General features: G+C 42.5%; 1 protein-coding gene across 1 annotated transcript; it reads left to right on the forward strand.

Moving 5' to 3' along the window:
- Positions 1-1,553: 1,553 nt before the first annotated feature.
- On the forward strand, positions 1,554-22,179 carry wnt6b (wingless-type MMTV integration site family, member 6b; the record flags this gene model as incomplete). The annotated part of the gene is made up of 4 exons (XM_083996342.1): positions 1,554-1,633; positions 12,198-12,418; positions 19,817-20,166; positions 21,718-22,179. 4 exons carry the CDS (start codon positions 1,554-1,556, stop codon positions 22,177-22,179), a joined length of 1,113 nt encoding a protein of 370 aa, XP_083852468.1.
- Between the last annotated feature and the right edge of the window lie 1,322 nt (positions 22,180-23,501).

Below are 23,501 nucleotides of genomic sequence, written 5' to 3' on the forward strand. Positions count from 1 at the left end.
AAAAATATTTGAATGGATGGAAAGTTTGGATAAACAAATGAAACCTGACACGACGGCTCAGAATTTGCTGAGCTTGACTGTGGGTTAAAAAGAAAGAAAGAAAGAAAGAAAGAAAGAAAGAAAGAAAGAAAGAAAGAAAGAAAGAAAGAAAGAAAGAAAGAAAATCTGATTAAGAATTTTTGGAAGCTTGAGTGAATTGTCGAGAGTAAAGCGCACATTTGGGGCTGTGCCTCAACATAAATGGGACTGAGGCCTTCTCCAAAAAGACAGTGGTACATGACTGGGTGAGTTCTCCTTGTGTTACACTCGTGATTGATTGCATCACTGCAGTGGAACGAAGTCGGGTGTCAGGGCTTTTATGGGGGACTACAGTACAGTGGTGTTGAATTTCAATGGATATGCCCTTGGCCAGGCAGGTGATAATACTACCCCGTCCCTACACACACACACACACACACACACACACACACACACACACATGCACACAAACTTCATGGTTTCTCTGGGGGGCAGCTGTTACACTTTAGACACTTGTCTTGTGTGTACAAAAAGTTTGATATGACATAACAGTTTTCTCTTTCTAACAATTCATATAAAATTTGTATAAATGTACCATTCCATCCAGATGGAACAATAAACATAAAGGTGCTCCCTCACCTGTACTGACATAGGAGGCCATAAGCTTTTATTTTGGGTTCACCACAAACTATGACAGGTTTCTGACTTCAGTCTCTCTCTCTCTCTCTCTCTCTCTGCTCAGACTCTGGTCCTCCTAAAACTAATTGCAGTTTCTTTCTCTCTCCCTCCCTGAGTGACAGCGAGGATTTCGCTGCGCCCGGAGCGACGTCACACTAAGGTGGAAGAAGACGAGAGCATTTTTTCCTCCCTTTATCATCCAAAGAAAACACATCGTCAGACCTGTGGCACACAGACGCCTCTACCTGCAGCCGGTGCGCACCCAAAAAAAAAAAACCCTGTCCCATCAGCGCGTCAGCTCAGAGCGCACGGGCAACATCCATCACAAAAGCAAACTTTTTTTAATTATTATTATTTCATCGGAAGGCGGCAGCGCTCATTTTCGTCTTTAATATCATTTCATGGTTAAAAAGGAAAAGCAGAGACTCCGAGCTGTCCTCACAAGCAAGAGTTCGTGTCGTGCGCCGTTTCGCACTCGGGGAGGACCTCGCCGCCCTGTCGCCTCTCTTTCCTCCTCAGCCCGCGGTGAAAACCGAACAGTTGTAATGTGCTGCGACAGATAGAGCAGAACGACAATGAAGAGGTTAACCACACCTTTGAAAGCGGACGTCTCTTCAGTAGCCTCTTGACCAACTTTGCTGCGCATTAAGATGCGCCCGACAGAAGAGGAGTTGGATGATGAACCCTTCGCGCTCTCGTTGACAGACAGTTTCCAGTGAGATTTTTTGCTGAGTGGCGCCGTCAGAGAACGAGAACCTCCTATGTATTTCAGAAATAACCCAACTCGGTGTTGGCTTAGCTGAGTCAGTCTAAACTTTGCTGGGGGAAATTCTCCTTGAGGATTTGCAGCGTTCAACATGACGGTTCGTCTATCGCGGATCCAACTGGCCCTGTTCTTTATCCTGCTCTGTCCGGTCAATATCATCGGACTGTGGTGGTAAGTGTTGTGTCTTTACCACGTGTTTTTATGTCTCTCTGTCCGCTGTCAACCTGAGATTCACATGAGCTCATCCGACTTAGTTTTATTTAGTTTCTGCGCGCAAACATGGGGCGTAATCATGTTATCTATAATTATCCACAGCACCATCACTCAGCATTAGCTTACCGGCTTTTCACCTAAATACTCACAATGCTTCAGATTGTTCCCGGGATATCCCGAGACTCTGGTCCAAATACAACTGTCTGTGATCACTATAACTATCCAAGGCTCCAGCAGCAGGATGTGAAAGAAGAGCTGACACAATAAAGAGAATCAATAAAAAACGACCACATGAGTAATGACGCACACAAGTACTTGTTTCTGAGATTAACCCTAAAATAAAACATCTTAGCCTGTTTAAATTTGTTGTCATGCAATGCAGTTATCAGTATATATATTTTTTCTCTTTATGTTCCTCCAATAGCGCATGGACGTAGGCCTATGCTACAGCTAATATATGTCCCAATAAGTAAGAAACAGCCTAATTTATAAGTAATAAGCAGTGAAATCCCTGAACACTCACTGGACACGTGAGGACCATTAAAAATTCACAAGTCACAATGAGTCTTAATTGGACAGAATAACGTGGGTTTAAAGTGTGAGGGAGTTCATTAAGATGCATCTTTTTTTTTTTTTTTGATGGGAGTAAGGTGTTTAGAGTGTGTAACAGGCTGGAGTAGGCCAGAGGAACAAGAGACAGAGAGAAACAGGGAGGTGAGAGAGAGGTGTCTGCTGTTCATTGCCTGCAGTAATAGGCAGAGGAGAGGGGAGAGGGAGCACGGTGGAGGTGGTGGGTGTTGATGGTGTGTGTGTGTGTATGTGTGGGGAGGGGGGGTTCAGAGTAAGGAATGTCAGGTGGCCCTCTAGGCACAGTGGATATGTCATCATAAAACAATCCATATAGGCTCAGCTCTGCAAGGTGTGTGACAGCTGGACAGACAGACAGACAACCCCTCTGCAGATCTGCTGATAACATGTGGTTCTGTCTGTCTGTCTGTCTGTCTCTCTGTCTGTTGGGCTTTTGTTGTCTTGTGCTCTCTGTTTCATTAGACAACATCCAATGTTTCTGTCCTCATCTCCCTCTCTCCCTCTCTCTCTCTCTCGTTCTTTCTCCCTCACACACACACTTCTGCAAAGTAGCCGCGTTTGAATGTGAAGCTTTGTGTTTTTTTTTTTTTTCTGTCCAGCGAATCCTCCCACTGTTCATTCACAGCCCAGTCAAGGTCAATGTGGGATGTAGTGTCACAGAGGCTGTGTAAGTGGACTGTACTGTATGTCCTTGTAAAACTGGTAGATGTGCTCGCTGCTCGCAGCTTCAGAATACGTGTCCCCCACATCTGTTACTGGGTCAATAAGGACAGACAGCCCAGTAACTCAGCTGGTTAAATCTCTGTCCTGTTCCCCTCTGATCTCCATCGTCAGATCTTTCCATAAACCCAGACTCATAATCTGTTCTTGTTCGATATTTTTCTATGTTGTCAGACAACTGAATGAGAACAATACAGCATTTTGCTGTTGGCTCAGAAATGCTTCTCGTTGACCAAGGGCAATAGTAACTACAATGCTGCAATATGGATCAAATCACAATTTTGTAAAGTTTTTGATGAAATCAACATAAATATTAGCTCATGACAAAATTGTATAATGTTGTTGTGTAGGCTATATCAACATTTAAAGGGAGAAAGATATTTTTAGTTAGTTGTCCTAACTTTGCTGAGGCGTACTTTCCAGTCTGTCTGTTATGTCATCATTTTCCAAAACTTGTATTTCTTATCCACACAAAAACACAAGGCTGTTACTTTCAGATTTATCGTGTTTTTAAAGACTGAGTATCAGGTATGATGAATGTGAAAATAGTGTAGGTGATTAGGCAAAATGGGGAGAAAAAGATGGCTCTGTGGTATGTAGGTGTCCTAGTATGGACATACTAAATCAGATTAACCAGAGGGTGCTGATCTGTGCTTTGACCCAGCTGTGGAGAAAAAGAGGGGGGAAAAAAACAATGTCCCTGGAGGGGTCAGTAATTTATCACACTGCCTTTAAACACTTGGTTCACTTGGGCTAAATCTTGCAAAGAAACAGCCATGGAATACACCAATTATATATATATAATCTATGGTGTGATCAAATAATATTGAAAAATAAAATAAAGACTAAATGTTTGCCACACCTTCAGACTAACCTTGTCATATTTATGGAGTGAGCTTAACTGAATAAGATCTGACTAAATTATGCTGTTTATTATCATTTTTAGAATGTTTATACACCGTCCTATTGGCAGCATGATCTATTGGACTTTTATCTTTAAAAAAAAGCTGTAGAGGATTAAGAGCGTCAGCATTAAGAAATCACCTACTTCCTCCTAATTCCCATTGACATACGTTGTCATCTTCTTTCACTCACTCACTTATTCATTGGCTCGCTTACTCACTCACTCACACAGACATGCGATACGCACATATTCATGCAAAGACACACACACAGTGCCCGACTGTGGTGCAGCTAGGGTGAAGCCACACCTGCGGGTCGCTCCCTAGTCTTTCAGGACAATGATGCTCTCTGTTGAAAGCTGCTGGACATACCATCGTACATCTCTCCTTCTCCGTCTCATGCGCGCTCCTCTTGAACGTCTCTATCTCTGTCTGTCTTTAGTCATACTTGTCTTTTGAAGGAAAATACCTATCATATAGATAGGCCGTCGCTGAAGGAAGAGAGAGAGAGCTGCAGTGAGAGACGGACAGTGGAAGAGATGAAATGCTGGGAGATAACTGTCCTTTCAGAGCCCCTGCTGATTAGAGCGCTCTAATCATTTGGCCTGAGAGCAGAGAGCACAGCTCAGAGTCTCAGAGTGAGGAATGCCTTTGCTCTCTTATACTAGTTTTGACTGCAGTGCTTAGCAGGGCCAACTTAGTGTGTTTGTGTGTGTGGTGTGTCTGTCATAGTCCCAGTTTGGCAGACAGCCTGCCTGGAACGTGCCACTGGCCCACAGGTGCACACACACACACACACACACTCACAGTTTTGTGTGTGTGTGTGTGAAGCTCGGCCCTTTGTGTGTTTATGTATGTCGGTACAAATACATCTTGAACCAGTGGATCCTGGTTAATGTGTTTAACATGCACTTCGAGATGTAAAAATGCTCTAATTTAGTCATACAGTACTCTACGTGCACACACACACACGCACACAGTAGAGTCTGAACCATCATCATCACCAGAGGAGAGTTTCATTGTAACAGATCTTATCTTGTCCACTCCACTCCGAGTCTGAAAAGCTAGATGTCTAATCAGGACCAGGGTGATGGGCACAGATAAAGATTAAATGACGATGTGGGTTTGGCATCAGGTAGAGAACTGAATTAAACGTGTTTATGTGTGTATGTGGGTACGTTCGTGTCTTCAGTTGTGTGCAAGCCTGAATTTCTGACATCGATGATGCAATGTATTCCAGTGCCAGACATATAGACAGACAGGGCAGAGAGCAAAATGGTTCAAGTAATGTCCAAAATTGCAAGCTAACAGAGATTTTACATCATTTGCAATGTAAAATAGGTTTAGAGAGTTCAACACAAATTTCCCCACAGGGACAATAAAGTAGATTGAATTGAATTGAATTGAATTGAATTGAAATGAAATAAATCTGTTCATTTGCAGTGTTATGCTGGTAGTAGGGAGTATTTTTTCTTTTTTGTTGGCACTGTTCAGAAACTTTTATCAAAGCTGTCTGAGCCGATTCCATTTGTCAAATTGCTTGCAATGTTGAATGGGCAAGATTTCCCATCTAATAACAAAAACGTCAGTGGCCACATATCGTTAAATCAATGACTTGATGACTCTGACCTGCTTATACCCCTTTAGCGGCAGAAAAATGTCGATGGAGGTGTCTTTAGAAGCATAACAATAGCAATGTTACTATAGGGCTTTTCAAACAGAGAAATAAATTGTATGATCACTTACAAAAATGCTACAGATCTCCGACCAATGTTTTAGCAGCTAGCTCTATTTCAACAGACTTCATGAAAATGCTTGCTAATGTTAAATTGTGTTAAAATGGCTTACTTTGATTAATTACAGTACAGTAACAGAGCTATTGTTGGTTAAACTGTATCGCTTCTCTCAGTCACAGCGGCATTCACAATGACTTGGCTTCCTAGCATAGACTGTAGATGAACGGAGTGGGTGGCTCCACTGTCACCATCTTGTTGCCCAAAAATGGCCAAAAAGATGGGGCACATGTGGCAAGGATATGCTGCTGTTGGCATTGTTAGCACAGCTGGATGAGTGGGTGTATTGCTCAAACCTTAATCCAAAGCTCTTTCCTGTACTGACTAATGAGCTTGTTTATGACTTAAGCTAATTCGCCAGGTGTGGTGAGTGCAGACACCAATTGTAGCTAGTTAGTGCTAACATATACACAATAAAATAATAGGCTACTTGAGTTTTACCCACCTCAATAAACAGCAGTGCAGACTTCCTCGTGTTCTGTTACAGACCGAAATTGTTTCTAGTACCACGCTGTAAACATGTTTAATTCTGCTGTAAACCATTTTATCAGGGGAAATTTATCGTAAGGATGAACTCACTTTTGGCACCAGCCTCAAGTGGCCATTCAAGGAACTGCAGTTTTGGACACACCATTGTTCATTTTTTCACCCTGGTGGTTGCCACTTGGTTCCTATAGCCGTATATTTAGTGCTTAGCTCCACAGACCACAGAGTACATTCCCGTACATTCACACACCTTTAAACCTCTGTGTCATCTGTTGTCTGTTGTTTGACAGTTTTCATGATTTGGGGCGTCTGGCCTGTTGGGTGTGTCACAGTTGTAACAACAGAACAAACTGTGGATGTTTTTCTTGTGTCAAATTGGTTTAGTAGTGTTGGTTTCCTGCTGGTCAAATTTTATTGCTACTGTTTAAATTGGGTGCATAACAAATTAAGTGTTTTTTTTTTTTTTACTTTTTATTGCAACAAATGCCATTGTTCTTATTGTTTTGTACAACAAAAAAAGGTGGCATGTTTGAAAGTGATGAGTGTGTCTCAGACTGCAGGGTCAGAGCACTGAGAATGGCACTTGGACTCTTGGCGGAGATGCTGAGGAGGTACTAAATTAGTTCCCATCCATCTTCAAAATTAGTTTGGGACTGCAGACAAATTGTACATGTGTTTTGATTTCCATCCCCATTTCTTTATCACCTTTCTTATCTCATTATGTCTCCTCCTTATCTCACATTTAACCCCCGACAATTTTTTCCCATCTCTCCCTAGCTTGTCTCCATTTGATCCTTTTTCTTTTCCCTTTTTCATATTCACTCTGGCGTCTTAGACTAGCGCTTGTCGTGACTTTCTTCATCTCCAGCATACTTGGGGGATTAAGGAGGGATGAAATTCACTCATTCGTGGGCGGAGTGAAAAAAAAGAAGGGCCCCGTACAGTACAGCACTTCATCTATGGTGCCGTGAGATCCTTTATGAAACCTGAGGTCGCTCCTAGCACCGACGTCTAATCTCTTTCTGACCCACCTCTCGGCCCAGAAAAGCACCGAATAAGGCATCTATTTCTAATTTCTTCTTATTTTCCCCCTCGCTTCCAGCTATGGTCCACTGTGAAAAACAATCCACCCAAGCTGTTTTTGAAACAAATAAAATGTAAAAAATGTCACTGATAAGACCTCACATATTTCAGGCAGTCCAAGCAACCACAAGGTAAAGCTTTAGTTCTAGATTGGACTAGCTGTGAACCTGTTGCAGGTGGGAACAGCATTGATAGTTGCACTATCAGGGCTTTTGATTTTTCTATGTTTTTTTTGTGTTTTTTTTTACTTTATCTTGATTTATCTTTCCGTCTGTATGACCCTGTCTCTGTTTTGGGACTTTATCACGATGAAGAACTTTTCATCCGAGACCGTGTTTCCTTTAAAACCCCCTGATAAAATCAGTGACTGCACATCCCTTTTGGTGTGTTGTCTTATCCGTTATCTGTTCAGGAGCTGCACCGTAAATGACAGACAGGGAAACAGTGGAACTTTGCATGGGAAGGATCTGAGGATCTGATTATTGTCTGACTTTGAAGTTCCCTCTCACAAGTGTGTGTGGGCTTTTGTCTGTGTGCAGGTATGCACTGTTGCAAATGCACCTGCTTGGATCAATGTGCATAATGTGTGTGTGTTTATGCAAAGCAGTGTGTGTAAATTGCATGTATGAATATGCAGCATCCCATTACAGTTATTTGAGCTACAAGAGGGTCACATTGATTTGTGTATGGTGCTGTAGAATCAATACGCTCATGCAAGTAGTTCAGGCCATCGTTGTGGCTGCACAAGATGACAAATAACAGAATTCCTGCAGGATTTGAGCTCAGGCCGACAGTTACATCATTTCTAACCAACCAATACGATCAGAATAGAAATAAAACAGAAAACACATATACATTATGTATTCTGTCCTGTCAGTCATTCTCAATGTGCTCCTAGCAGTAGTGACTTTATCCCTGACATTTTGACATTATAAATTGCTTTTTTTTTTTTTTAAATACTTCTCTCTTTCCTTGCTTGTCTTCATCCCTGCACTTTTTGGAGTCAGTGACAAAGTATTTTTCAGGGTTGCACACTTTAATGTTGCACTGTCCAAACATGGGCAAGAATGCAGGGCACCCACATTCATCCTGTTATCCAGTTAATGCACCCCATTTTTGGGTATGTCTCCAGCGATGCGCTTTTCCACCTGAGTTCACTCGCCCTTTTAGATTCATTCCCTCTTTCTCCTCATCATGCCCCGTTTTTTAGACTTCTATCTTAGACAGTTGAACACAGATTATCAAGAACAGCCGTCACCCAACATTAAGCAAATGGTTCAGACTGAAAGTGTGAGCTACAGTAAAGTAAAGAGGGAAACGACATGACACTCCCCCTCTTTTTTTTGACAGTGGCTGAAATAAGATGGCAGAGAAGAGGTTCAGAAGAAACCTAAACGCAATACAAAAAACAATGACTAAATGCAAATTCCCCAGATCCAGCAGAAAATTTCACAAATGAGTTTGCATTTTTTGTGTGGTACAAAAGAGATTGAGTTAGTGCCAAGGGAGAAACTTTATAAGGAACCACAGTTAATTAAAAAGTGCATAATTATACAAAATATTCTGTTTTATAAAAATTGTCATTAAAGTTAAACAGCAACTGCTCTTTTGCCAGTTGCAGCCTTTCTGAACCTCCTCCACCTTGCAATCTTTTTTTTTTTTTTTTAAATTTTTGCCAAAAAAATAAGGAAAAGTTTCTTCACTCTGTCGTCGCTGTCTAACTGTCTCTGTCTCTCACTTTCAGACTCTCGTTCTCGCTCTGACAGTGATACGGGACTCGGAACAAAACTCCATCCAGTACATTCGCTAGTTTTACAACTCTACACCTCCCATTATAAAAACCAGGCTGGCTTTTGTGAGCTGCTGACAGAGCTGGCTTCCCAGAGCTGCCCCTGGCACATGCACCCGCACAGGCACACACATAGGCACAAACAAGCCAATTCTCATTTTCACACCCAGAAAAATTGAACATATTACATAGAAATATATGTCTGCATCCACCAATGTGGATTTAACTGTCTCTCATACACACGGACACATGCACACCCATACACACACACACTTGCTTGTGGCATTGGCAGTGGCGGCTGGTGGTCAAATTAGTTGGGTGGGCTAATAAATAAATTATACCCATTAAATGGTTAACACAGCTAAAAGTTAGGGTTATCCCATCTCACAAAAGTATAGCAACTAACTAGGCCTACACACTGCATTAAGTAGAAGGGTCCAAAAAAAAAAAGCTTCACCTGGTTATCTCACACATACACACACAGTCTCTCTCTCTCTCTCTATCTCTCTCTCACGCACGCACACACACACACACACACACACAAACACCTACACACACACACACACACACACACACACACACACACACGCACGCACACACACAAACAAACACCTACACACACACGTACGCACGCACGCACGCACACACACCCGACGATATTGCTCAATTAAAATGACGATATATGCAGCTCATATCGACGGCCTTTCTGGTCTGTTATCGCCATGTCATGGTGCTCCCGGTGAGTTTAGAAACTAGATTCTCCACTTCGTCCATGTTAGCAAAGACAGTTTAGAGCAGTAAAGTAGCTACCTGTGATGCTAGCGCCTAGCGCCGCTGTTTCTGTCTTCTCCCTCCCACAACAACACTACTTTTCCTCCGGTTCCTGTCATTGGTCTGAAAACAGCGGTGTTGGGCTAAATGAAATTAGCCCCAATGACAAGTGAACCAAGGGGGCGGGACATGACGCCTGTCAATCACTGACCCTGCGTCAGCTCGCTGCTGATTGGTCAGAACCGATCGGCCTGTGGGCTGAATGAAATTAGCCCCAACAGTCGGTCAATGGCGAGGGCGGGACCTGGCACTTGTCAATCATCCACAGTCGGAAAATGAATGAAAGCAGACTCGGTGAGCTGGGGCTGATTAAAATTAGCCCATTTAGAGATATCCTGTGTTTTTCTCGAAACTATTTAATATTGTTACCAGTTCCGATTTTACTAAGACTTAAAACAATATTTTGTATGTTATTTAGAGAATATAATATAGGCTATACCGTATATAATATTTTTTCCTCATCTTTTGTTGTGTAATGCAGGGAGGGCTTAGCCCCACTAGCCCATTGATACCAGCCGTCACTGGGCATTGGGTAGATAATAAGCAGTTGTTAAGAGGGAGTGTGTGTTGCTAAGTATTATACATGTACCTGCTAATTAACATGTACAGACTGTCTGTATGATTTGATTATGTGTGACTACCACACACACACACACATTGAGAAACGCAGTACATGTAGAACACCTGTGTTGAAAATAATGTATTGTCTCCATAGTGATATTGTCAATACACTCTCAGTAATCATAGAAGGAATGCAACAGTGGGTGCCCCTGGATTGTGGTACAGATGTTTGTGTGTGTCTGCCTTTGCAGACAGTGCATATACACTCTGGTGCATGCAGTTGTCTGTGTGTGTGTGTTTGTGTGCAAGTGCATTGGTTATTTTTGGACGATAATTAGCAGGTTGTCAAATAATGCACCAGATATCATCTAGCTACAAGTGAAGTTTTCATTCAATCACATTTTGACATGTCAGTCTGTCATATGAGTGACGTTATTAGAATAAAAACAGACTGGTTTTCCAAAAACTTCAAAAACACTGGCAGGGTGTGTGCAAGGATGAATATACATGCCTGTGTGAATGTGTGTGAAAATGTCTTGCTCTGTATCAGACCGCCAAGGGAGGAGATGGGCAAGAGTGTTTGTTCTGCTTCTTAAAACAAACTCTCGAGGCAGATGAATGATATCAGACGTCGCGATTAACAGGCACAAGGCTGAATGAAAACGTGGTCCTTTGCTCTCTCCTGCTCTCTTTGCCATGTGAACTCTTCTGATTCCTATTTCATGGGAAAAGTTATGGATCGGTTATGGACTAAAAAACTCCTGAATCTCAGCAGATGTGATGGAGTAAATGAGGTAAATAAAAGGAAGTGTGTGTCTGTGTGTGTGTGTGCGTATGGGATAAGTGGCTGATAGTAAATGCAAAAAGCAGAGGAAAAGAGTGGAAATAAAGTCATCTCATAAAGCCACTTTCCTGTTATACCGCTGAAGTGGCCACAGAGACTGGCATTGCTTCAAAGTAGTAGAGCCAAGCCATTAAGAGTTAGAATAAACTATTTATCTTTATTATATATACTCATCTGTCAAAGCTTTTGAGGAGGTCTACAGCCCGTATGTGTATATACTGTATATTTTAATGTTTTAAATATTTGAACTACATGCGGCACACTTGATTTATCTCCCTACACTTTTAAATATGTATTTTTTTTCTTCTTCTTTTCTGTAATATAATATGTAGACTTTTCATGTAGATGGTTTTAATCTTGGAAGGTCTTAAGGAGGGCTGATTTGAGTAGAATGTGTGGTTTAAGCATTGAAGTCCTTAACTGCTACACAAATCTCCAGAGAGGCTATATCATCTGAAAATCTAGAAAGTCTGCCTTCTGGTTCACCAAAATCAACTTAGCATTAAGATCAACTGTAAACGGCCTGTCTGTTAAGAGACTTCCAACTGTGTGACTTCCAACTTTGTGAGGACCACACACTTCTTCCGAATGCAGTCCAATAGCAAAATAGAGACCGAATGTGACGTCAGGAGATGCCTCTGGGAAACTCTGTGCTCTCTTGTCTCCCATGTGCCTATGCAAGAGGCACATTGTCGCCACGGCTGAGATGTGGTGGGCAGAGTTGGCAGGCGTAGCAGCCGCAGAAAAAAAAACTTAGTTTGCATTTGGTTTGTGGCTGCTGATGAGTGCAGCCACATTGTTTACTGTGTGATTCAGTTAACAGGTGTTGCTCAACACAAAAGAGCACGGAGAACTTTCTATTGTCGTCATGTCACTACAAGGTTTTGTTCTCCTCCTCTCTGACGTTGTTTAAAACTTCTTGCAGGGCAGTGGGCAGTCCGCTGGTGATGGACCCCAACAGTATCTGCAGGAAGGCGAAGCGTCTGGCAGGGAAGCAGGCTGAGCTGTGCCAGACTCAGCCGGAGATTGTCAGTGAGGTGGCCAAAGGAGCCAGGCTGGGAGTCAGGGAGTGCCAGTACCAGTTCAGGTACCGCCGGTGGAACTGTACTAGCCACAACAAGTACTTTGGCAAAATACTCCAGCAAGGTGAGTAAGGGAGGGATGGATGTTTAGTTCTTCCTTGTCTCTATGATGGCAGCTCTTTTAGTCCTTCTTTTTCCATCTTGTTTAGTTTGGTGTCCCATTTACATCCACTTTAGACAAAAGTTCAACATTCGGGAAAATGCACTGTTGGAGACAGCTCTCTGTAAAGTCCAGTAAAGACCGGAAACCAACACCTCCCGTATTATGTTTTATCCACGTGTTTAATACGTATAACAGCAGGAAAAATATGACAATTGGGGTTTTTATGTCTGTGGCTGTGTCTTGGTCAGGTGCAGTGACATGGGTTCACTGTGATATACAGTCATGGTTGTGATATGATACAGTATATGTGCTATGTCCTGGCACTGTAGCCAGATATTAAACAGCCAGATCGCTGCTGACCTTCTCGTTTACTGTAGCTCAGTGCAGGAGAGCTTATTGGGCATGATCAAATTCCCCGTAATCGTCTTTGCTCTCTCGACGACCTCTTTTCATCGAATTTAAAGTTCTTGCATAAAAAGAAGAAACAGATTAAAAACATTGTCATGCCCCATTTTTCAACTGCGAGTGCCTTAGGATCTGAACCCATGACCTCATGACCGCAGCCGGCGGCCTTACGTCAACTTGAGGTCAGATCCCCGTCTGATGGCAGCACAACAGACAAGGGCAGCTGTTGTATTTCAGACCAGACGTATTCACACTTGACTGACTCTCCTCTTCATCAGATTGGGCACGCTTGAAGTGATCAGCTAAGATTGCCCGTTCCCTTAACATCTCTCTGAAGATCTCTTGACATCTTCCTCCAGCTCTTTGAAGTTTGTAATATAACTGATGTTGGGTCAGCACCGGGTCTTTTGCAATTACTGTGTTGGTTTTCCTCTCGTATGATTAGATTTATAGAGAGCTGCCTGTCTCTTCTTTGACTGCTAATACAGAGGACCTTTATCTGCATGTTTAGTCAACAAACAGGCAATAACTAATATTAATACACAATAAAAAAATAATTTAAAAAAACAAACGCATCAGACATGTTATTAAATCCATTTTGGGTCTGATTGCTGGCGGAAGTTTTGTGTTCTCCTTTAATTAACATCACAAGGAAGTGGCATGTGACTCTTTGATTTAATTAATGCCATGCCTTAACACAGGGAAGGCTGGAGAGTGAATTGTAATTTTCAATCTACAGGATTTTTACAACTTTTCCATTTTGAAAAATTTGTGATTAATTCATAACAATTTCAAGTCACGCAAAGGGAGTTCAATACTCTTAAAATGATGTTTGACTGGTGCATTAACTTTAGTTTCTTGCATCGGAATGAAAACTTTTACAATTACATGAATATGAATGGCACCTGTTTGTAAATATGACTTTTTCAGTGGATCTGTTGCACAACTAACATTTAAGCTTTTAGTTCTGCTTTGAACAAAGCTGAACATTTTGTAATTTGATATTTTATAAGAATCATAAACTCCTGCAACAGCAATTAGTCACTGTAATGAAAACGTCTGAAGTTTGCATCTATACAGTCATTGTGTAACATTAGAAACATGCAAAGTTGGAAGTTTGATACACAAACAAGCTCATATCTGTCTGCAATGCTATACATTCTGTTTGTTTGGTGGACAGCTTTAAAGTTCTCTACACCAAATCGTGTCCTGAACCATTCACTCCAATAATAATACAGACCATGTTAGAGCACATCAGCTTCCCATATGAGTGTGATTTAGCTCCACTACTTTACACCATCAAAGAAGCTGACAGGATTGTGTCAGTGCCTCGTGCGACTGAAACTGACATGGTTAAAAAGCATATTGTTTTGTCTCTTATCTCCTCTGAATTTACGACTCTGCCAATGTTGCCAGTGTCTCTGACGGGGAAATAAAGAAGGGGAAAAAAGAAAGACGGCAGAATGATAGATTGAGAAAAAAGAAAGAAAGAGGAAAAGAGGGGGAGAGGAGGCATGAATATACCAGTAAGAGACAGACTAGCAATTAATCATAAATTCCTGCCTGTCTATAAGAGAGGCCAGAGTGCTCCTCTGTTTTGAAGTCTTTGTCCTCAATTACCTGGATCTGCTCTTAATGGTTGTTTATCATGAAGTAGTACCAGTAAATGTCAAAATAAAAGTGCCTTTTTATGTAATGCACTCTCTTTCTAAGTGGTTTACTTAACCTCATTGACCTCTGTTTAGAGTTTTATGTGATAGGGTTATACACTGACACACACCTCCTAACTGTACAGTGAAAACAAAGCCACGGGGTGTTTGGGTCTGGAGCACAACCAACCTGGCTGAACCATCTTTTTCTTTTTTTTTCTGTCTCCACTCTACAAAAACATCTCGGGGCTATCTTCAGCCATTATTCAAACATAACCGTGCTGCACTTGTGTTATGGGCTGTGTTTGTTACCCAACCCTCCTGTGAGATTGGATTCGCTTTGTGGCATTGGTGCTGCATGTCAGTGTGTGTGTGTGTGTGTGTGTGTGTGTGTGTGTGTGTGTGTGTGTGTGTGTGTGTGTGTGTGTGTGCTTGTGTGTGTGTATGTGTGTGTCCAACTGGGAAGCAGTTTTGTCCTTGTTATATTTTGGATGATGAACATGATAATGAAAACATCACTTCACCAGCTGCATGAAAATGAAAGAACACACACATATTCGTGTGGCGTAGGGAAGGCAGATACCTATTTTGACTGAAGGCTGAAGATGTGTGTGTGAGAGTATGTGTGTGGTGTGTTAATAGGGGTTTTAGTCGATTTCACAATATTATTGAAACACTGCCATTTCACACGTTTATTTGCCAAGAGTGTGAATGAATGAACATGTTGACACAAGGATGAAATCTTATTGTGCGTCAGAATCAAAATGTTCTCTTCTCTGGACATGAACCTTTCACACACAGTCAGCTCCAAAGCAAGGTTGATTTTCTGGTTTGATGTAATTAAATTGTAGTTATTATCCTCTTTTCCTTGATCTCTGCTGCACTCAAATAACACATGGCCCCTGGAGCGCTTATGACAGGCTGGGTAAGCCAACCAGCACACCGTGATGCTGGGAGTGACAGGAGGGATGCTGCGGCTTTCCTTTGAAGGTCCTGTTGGGTTGTGCGCACGGATGTAAGGACTTGTGTAGGATAAACAAGGGCACTTGCTTTGGGCTGTACAATGGTTGCACATTAATTAAACCAGTCGTCAATTGTGTCAGAAATGTTTAGAACTTTCTCATTTATAATCTTCGTAGGTTGTCACACAGGTATAGAGGCATGATTACACATGTTTACACCTTTGCACACTTCTCCATGCCCTATTTAAGTGGTATTTAAAGAACTATCATATTTGTCAAACAGTAGTGATCAACTCTGGCGTGATAATGAAGACAATTTGACACCATGGCTTGAAAGTACATTTGCATATTAGAACCAAGATCTGTTGGGACCGTATACCTGACCTTAATAGACAATAGACGGTTCTGCAGTTTCCCACCACAATCCAAAACATTTTCTGATAACTTGGAAAGTGAATTCATATGGTTTAATGCTGCAGCCTGCTGATAGATTGGTCCTTTATCTGTGGTGCACCCTGTGCCTGTCATCAGTGTGAGCTCCCCACCCTCGCTCCACCATAAGACAGAATAGTAAAATATACAATCAATGTTTTATATTTGGATATAAATATTGTTTGTTTTATATACACGTATTATATAATTTGATCTATACCTGTCCTCCAACTCAGCCACCTCTATGACTTTGTGGCCCATTAGATGCTGCAGGATGAGTTGGAGCACTTCCACAGCTCACTATGCAGACTGATTCGTGTGCATTTGAGAAATGAGTTTCTGCAAGTGTCACACAGAAGTAGAACGAGAAAAACATGAGAAAACATGTTTTCTTTTCTACCTCAGATTAGAGCATTAGACCTCCCTTGTGTCTTGGCCGAAAGTAAGAGTATTAAAAGAATATGTGCTAATTCTTGCAGAAGGGACCTCTGGAATTAGAAGCAGACATAGACAGGCCCAGACACCCACCGTGGCAGAGTATTTGTTTGGAATTCATGTCTCCGAGGAAAATATGAAACAGGGTGCCTCAAATCATTGGATTTTTGATAGCTTCTTTTTACACAAAACAATGCTCTTCTCTCTGTGTTTGCGCTCTCTCTCTCTCCTTTTAATCCTGTGATCTGTTGATTTTATATTCTGTCGTTTAACCTCTTTCTTTGTCTACTTTTTACTGGGTTCATTTAGCCCGTTATCACTTACACTGTTTTTGTATCTGGGCCAAAAAAAACAGGCGGTTAATAGGACAAATAAGACAAAGTTAAACACATGTCAAAATGACATTTGTCCTCTGCAGAGTTGCCTGGTAGATGCAGTGTTACTTGAGTGCATGTGAGGACATCTGGACAGACTCCCAGCTTGTTTGGATACAGCTTGTGCTACTATCACCATATTGTTCTAATAATGAGTTGTGTGCTGATGTTTGACACACGTGGTTCCAAATCAACCCAGGGATGTTTTGAAGATGACACATCTTTGATTTGAAACTGTCGCTGCTTCTGAAAGTCTGAGCGCTTTTCTGCTGAGCTGCAGGAACAGTAAGGTGTGGTCTGTCTGAGCTGTAACAAGGGCATGCAGTGCGCGCACTGACTTCCAAAAGGCTTTTGACAGCATCCATCGCGATAGTCTCTGGAAGATCATGAGAAGTTATGGCATCCCCTCCCACATAGTCAATATTATCCAACAATTCTATAACGGCTTCTCATGCACAGTAGGAACTAACACCACCAGCTTTCTGGTAGAATCCGGAGTCCGCCAAGGATGTGTGATGTCAGCATTACTCTTCAATCTTGCTATAGATTGGGTCATGAGGAAAACAACAGAAGACAAGTCAAGAGGGATTCGATGGACCCTCCACTCTAACATTGAAGACCTTGACTTTGCTGATGATCTAGCCCTTCTATCACATACGCACACGCATCTGCAGGAAAAGACAGACAGACTGCAACATTATGGTCAACAGGTTGGATTAATCATAAACATCAATAAAACTAAAATCATGGCTATCAACATTAATACACCAACACATACAAAAATAGAGGAGCAGATCTTGGAAAATACAGATCACTTCACTTACCTTGGAAGTATCATCCATCACGATGGAGGAACAAGCCAGGATATTAAAAACCGGATCAACAAGGCACGTACAGCCTTCATAAAACTTAAGCAAATCTGGAAATCAAGCCAATACAAAACAAAAACAAAACTAAGGATATACCAAAGCTGCGTACTGTCGACACTACTGTACGGTGCGGAATGCTGGAAGACCACAGAAAGCGACATACACAAACTATCCACTTTTCACACATCATGCCTGCGCAAAATCCTACATGTATTCTGGCCCAAGACCATCTCAAACAATAAACTTCTCAACATTACCCAACAAGACCACATGTACAATATAATCACTAGGCGAAGATGGTCCTGGATTGGCCATGTCCTCAGGATGGACACCAACGCTATCCCAAGAGTCGCTCTACATTGGACCCCAGAGGGCAAAAGAAAGAAAGGGAGGCCTAAAATGACATGGCGTAGGACTATAGAGAAGGAACTACAACAGCACCACCAGAGCTGGGGAACCATCGAGAAGATGGCCAAAGACAGACAGAAGTGGAGGGACTTTGTTGCTGCCCTATGCGCCATCCGGCGTAATGGGGATAAGTAAGTAAGTAAGTAAGCAGTGCGCGCACACACGCACGCACAACACACACACAAACAAATATAAAGCATGAGATTAAAAACATTAGACAAACAGACTATTTGTGAAATGTCATAAATACTTAAAATCTACATGAAACAGTATTTGTCACACACACAAACGCATTGATGCACATGCACACAAACTTACACTTACATTTCCCTGTATTGGAGACATCTCAGGGTGTTGGGGCGTACAGCTGGTATTGATATCACGGCGTGCTGGGGTGTGCAGGTTTCGTCGCACGCCATCCATTCTGTGTGTGTGTGTGTGTGTGTGTGTGTGTGTGTTACCATTCCTAATGAATCCCATTCACTGAATCATGCGATATGGAGTTGGCAGTGTTGATGGTGGTGACTGCACGCTCACCGCCTTCCAGCTCTTAGAAATAAAAGTCCTCTGCTCAGTCTCCACACACACACACACACACACACACACACACACACAATGGCCGAACAAGTGACTATTCTTCCTCCTCTCGTCCCCTCTATTGCCTTTGTTTCATGTCTTTGTGACATAAATCTTTATTAAATAGCTCACATCCAATGCTTTTCTCCATTAATACATTAAAAAAAACTTTATCATATCCCTAAAGAGTTGGGAACTGTTAGCAAACATGACTTAAACAGGTCCAAGAGGAAAACACATTACCCAATGCAGCAGGGTGGTTCATCTATGAGTCTTTAATAATTACTGGACACAAAGTTTTTGGAGCTCTGTGGCCCGGAGGAACACACAGGTCAGGATTTGTAAACACAGATGATACAGATTCTCAGCTCCTTTAGCTGCTCTTTTCCTGTGGAGTAAATAACAATAGCTGCAATAACTGAGGATAAAGACACTTTTAGAGTCAAGGGTGAGGATGATGCTGAGGCCAATTGCGAGGACAGATGATCAATTTGCAGTTGTGGTTGGACATGCCTTTAGCCAGCAGTGTTAAGCCCTGCGCCTGAAAATAAACCAGCAGCTGTGGTGTGTTTGAGTGCACAGCTGAGTGTGTGTGTGTGTGTGCACGTGGGACAGAGAGAGAGAGAGAGAGAGAGAGAGAGAGAGAGAGAGAGAGAGAGAGAGAGGAAAAGCCACCCTCTCAGCACGGCAAATCCAAGCGACGCTTCAGATTGCTTTCATCCTGTTCCATGTAGTTGAGATATGGACTGACCGACTGGACGGAGGGACAGATGTCTGGATGAATGGATGGATGGAAACGCGCCTGTTGCACTTGCAGAGCTCTTTCTTTTTCCTATAGTTGTTATCCTGGGATTGATTGTGGACGACATGCATGATTTAATACAAAAGACCTGCGTGTGCCAATGAAAAAAATCAACAGATGTTGAGTGTGATGTGGTGATGAAGTATTTATCATTTGAATGTACTGTCACTGTATCAGGATCAAACAGTTTAACCCTGTGTAAAGTTTGAAGGCGTGCATTGTCCAAAACGTTGAACTCATTATGTGAATGAAAGCGAGTTCCAGTCCTGTTCTCAGTTCTCGGTGTGGGCCTGTTTCAAATTAGATTATGAATAATTCCTTTAAATACATACCTTTCTCTGTCTCATTGGACATCTGCATATCACTTAACTCCTGCATTTTAGTGACTTTGTAAACCAAACTTCAGCAAACTCAGCCTCCACTTTTTGCCTATCTCTTTCACCGCAGATATCCGGGAGACGGCGTTTGTTTATGCCATCACGGCGGCCGGGGTGACCCACGCCGTGACCCAGGCCTGCAGTATGGGAGACCTGCTGCAGTGTGGCTGCGAGGCCACCAGGAACAGAGCACCTCCGAGGCCTCCTTCACCCTCGTCGCCCTCGTCCTCCTCGTCCTCCTCGTCCTCCTCCTCTACCTCCCCCTCCGGGGATGGTGTCAAGTGGGAGTGGGGCGGCTGTGGAGATGATGTGGAGTTTGGTTATGAAAAGTCAAAGCAGTTTATGGATGCCAAGAGAAGAAGAGGCAAGAGTGACATCAGGACGCTCATAGACCTTCACAACAATGAAGCTGGGAGGCTGGTAAGAAGTAGTCTCAGGGTCTCATCACAGCATTTTAAATTAGTAAAGTTAAAGGGATAGTTCAACATTTTGGCAAATTGGCCCATTGCCATAATCCCTATAGTCATAGCAGCATAGGTTTGTTACCTTTGATTGTCGGTTCAAGCTATTTTTAGAACGGCAGAGCAGAGCCGCGAGCAGGTCACATCTTGTCCACCAGAGCGTTTTGGAGTTGTTGGATTGTGTATTTGATGAGTTTGATGAGGGAAACCAAGAAATCCCATTAGCCTCCGTAGTGTAGCTCTGAGCAGCTCGCGGCTCTGCTCCACCGTTCTAAAAATAGCTTGCACCGACAATTAAAGGTAACGAACCTACTGCTATGACTATAGGGATTATGGCAATGGGCCAATTTGCCAAAATGTTGAACTATCCCTTTAAGAATACCCACCACAATATAAATGCACTTCATGAAAAAAAAACTACTGCTACTACTACTGTGTATAACACAGGTCTGATCTTTCACTGCTCTGGAATATTCTTCATTCCACGAACATGCTTGAGAGAAAGACATCGCCCCCGGCCATATTTGTGTAGCGCCGTAAGCCGATATTCTGACAAGAATCAGGTTTCTGAAACACAAAAACAAGAACGTGCCACACATTTTGTTTTCAAGCCTCCGAGGCAGATAGCTTCTAATGTTTCCCCAGCCCCTGTTCAAGTTTAAAGTTCCTCTTTGTTGCTCTCATGGACGCAGAGTGAATCACGGCCATGGCAATTCAACACGCCACGTTTCAGTTCAGTCCGAGTTGATGTCAGACAAGCTAATTATGTTCATTTATAGCGAGGCACGGAAAATCTTCACAATGGCATTTACTTTGAGCTGTCAGTGTTGTGTTGATCTCGGTTTGTTACACCCACCTTGCAGAAATGTTGACACATGCACAAGCAAATCACGGAGTTGCAAAGTTCACAGCGGCTGAGGTCAAAGCCAGGTAGAGAGGAAAAGAAGAGAGGAGAGGAGAGGAGGATTTTGGGATATAGTCCATGCATGCATGTGTACTTGTGTACACATTTTGCAATTGTGTGCCTGTGTGTGTGTGTGTGTGTGCGAGTATGTGATGGGTTAATTATGTGCAGTATAAGTGAATGATCTGTTGTCAAGGCTTGTTAGATGTAGGAAGGCCCGAGGCAACAAGGAGAGAGAGGGGGGTTGTGGAGTTAAATTCCTTCTGAATAGCGTCTGCTTTTATCTTACCTATCTATCAGTGTGTGTATGTCCGTGTGTGTGTATGTGTGTGTGTGATCTGGTGGCTTTGTCTACGATATATCATAAAAACACAATAAATTACTGCTTTAGAGAACATGTCATTTGTCAAAGGTAGTTCTGCTTCACTTCAGGGTACGAGGTTAACACCTCTTTGCTCCCTTTTTTTCAGCCTGACCAACCTTTTTCTTTCTCCATTTTTTTTCACCTGCTTGCCCTCCTTCACCTCTCCTCTCTCTCTCTCTCCCACCATGCATACCCCTCTCTAAACCCACGCCCCCCTCCTCTGCTGCACTCTCCCTTCCCAGGCGGTGAAGCTCTACATGCGGACAGAATGCAAATGCCACGGGCTGTCCGGCTCGTGCACCTTGCGTACTTGCTGGAAAAAGATGCCTCATTTCCGCGAGGTGGGGGACCGTCTGCTGGAGCGTTTCAACGGCGCCTCCAAGGTGATGGGCGGCAACGACGGCAAGACCCTGATCCCCGTGGGCCAGAACATAAAGCCGCCGGATAAGCAGGATCTGATCTACTCAGACGAGTCGCCCGATTTCTGCCTCGCAAATCGGAAAACAGGTTCATTGGGGACACGGGGCCGCATGTGCAACAGCACAGCCATGGACATCAGCGGCTGTGACCTGCTGTGCTGCGAGCGTGGCTACCGGGAGGAAACGGTGGTGTTTGAGGAGAACTGTCTGTGTCGTTTCCACTGGTGTTGTGTGGTCCAGTGCAAGAAGTGCTTGGTCCGTAAAGAGCTTAGTCTCTGTCACTGACGAACTGATGTTGAGAACAGTCAACACCACATGGTTTATTATAATTACGTCTGTTACTTTTTGAGGTGTTTGTTGTAGTTTGGTTAGTGTGAAAGAAGGAAGGGGTTTGAACTTTTTTATGATGATCCTTCTATTCCCATTTTTTTTGCACCAGTTACTATCAGACAATGCCCCCAAAGAACTTCATTTCAAGTAGCGATCAGCTTCCAAAAAAGACGTGAGGTGCTGTCCAGACGTAAACAACAACCACATGAAACCAATGGATAACAGGGACTATGCTATATACTTTTTCCGAACTACCTACTTATCATTTCATGTTTATGAAAAAGGACCAAAGAATGTGAAAATGTGTGTTTTCCATCTAAATGAAAGAGGAGGACCTTTGCTGGGAGGACGTAGACATGACCAGCTATCACAGCTTTTTAGTGTTGCTTCAAACCAAAGAGGCATCAGCGTTTGCATTAATTTTATGTAAGTGTCCACAGTGAAACCTTGTAGGTCTCTGAAGATTTTTTTCTTTGCATACAAGAGTCTATTTGTTACCCCAACAAATACACATAGTTGTATCTTTAATTCTTGATCACGAAGAATCAGAGCATCCTCATCCAAAGATCTTGCAAACTGATGATGTTCCTTACAGGAACTGTAGCCTAACCATGTCATAAAGCAGGAACACCAAATACAAAAAGATGCTGGTCTTGACTTTACTGCGTCAAAAATGTACCAAAAAGGGAAAAAAAAGGCATCACATTATCATATTTGAAGAATGCTACCAACACCATGTTTTGTGGGTGTGGACTTGGCCTGCGAGCAAAGACTGTTATTTATATTAAGATATGATAACAAGACTACTCACTTCCATCTCTCTCAGAAGCACTTTGGATGCGACGGCTGCCATGGACTTCCTCAATAGTTTGGCAATAAAACCTTTTTTTTTTTAGGAGTCGGCTGTTTCTTGTAAACCAAAAAGAGAAACCTTTATTTACATGACATTGTTTGGTATCAAGAAAATGTATATGATGTATTGTGTTTATCTGTTATGATATACAGGGCTAATGTAATAATGCACTTTGGATGTTAGCTTTCATTTGATACTGTATGTAAGCGTGTGTGTGTGTATGTGTGTTTGTGTTTGTGTGTGTGTGTGTGTGTGAGAGAGAGAGTGTGAAAGTTATCTGTGACTGTGTGTTTGTGCAGGTTGGCCAGTTTTCACCGTATCCTTCAGCGGACAGTAGCTTTGATATATCTCTTAAGTCTCTGCCTGATGTTAAACTGCATTCTGATTGGTTATTAAAAGCACACAGCTCTTTGACTCTCTGTCT

This window comes from Trachurus trachurus (genome assembly GCF_905171665.1).
Source record: "Trachurus trachurus genome assembly, chromosome: 21".
NCBI classification, from domain to species: Eukaryota; Metazoa; Chordata; class Actinopteri; order Carangiformes; family Carangidae; genus Trachurus; species Trachurus trachurus.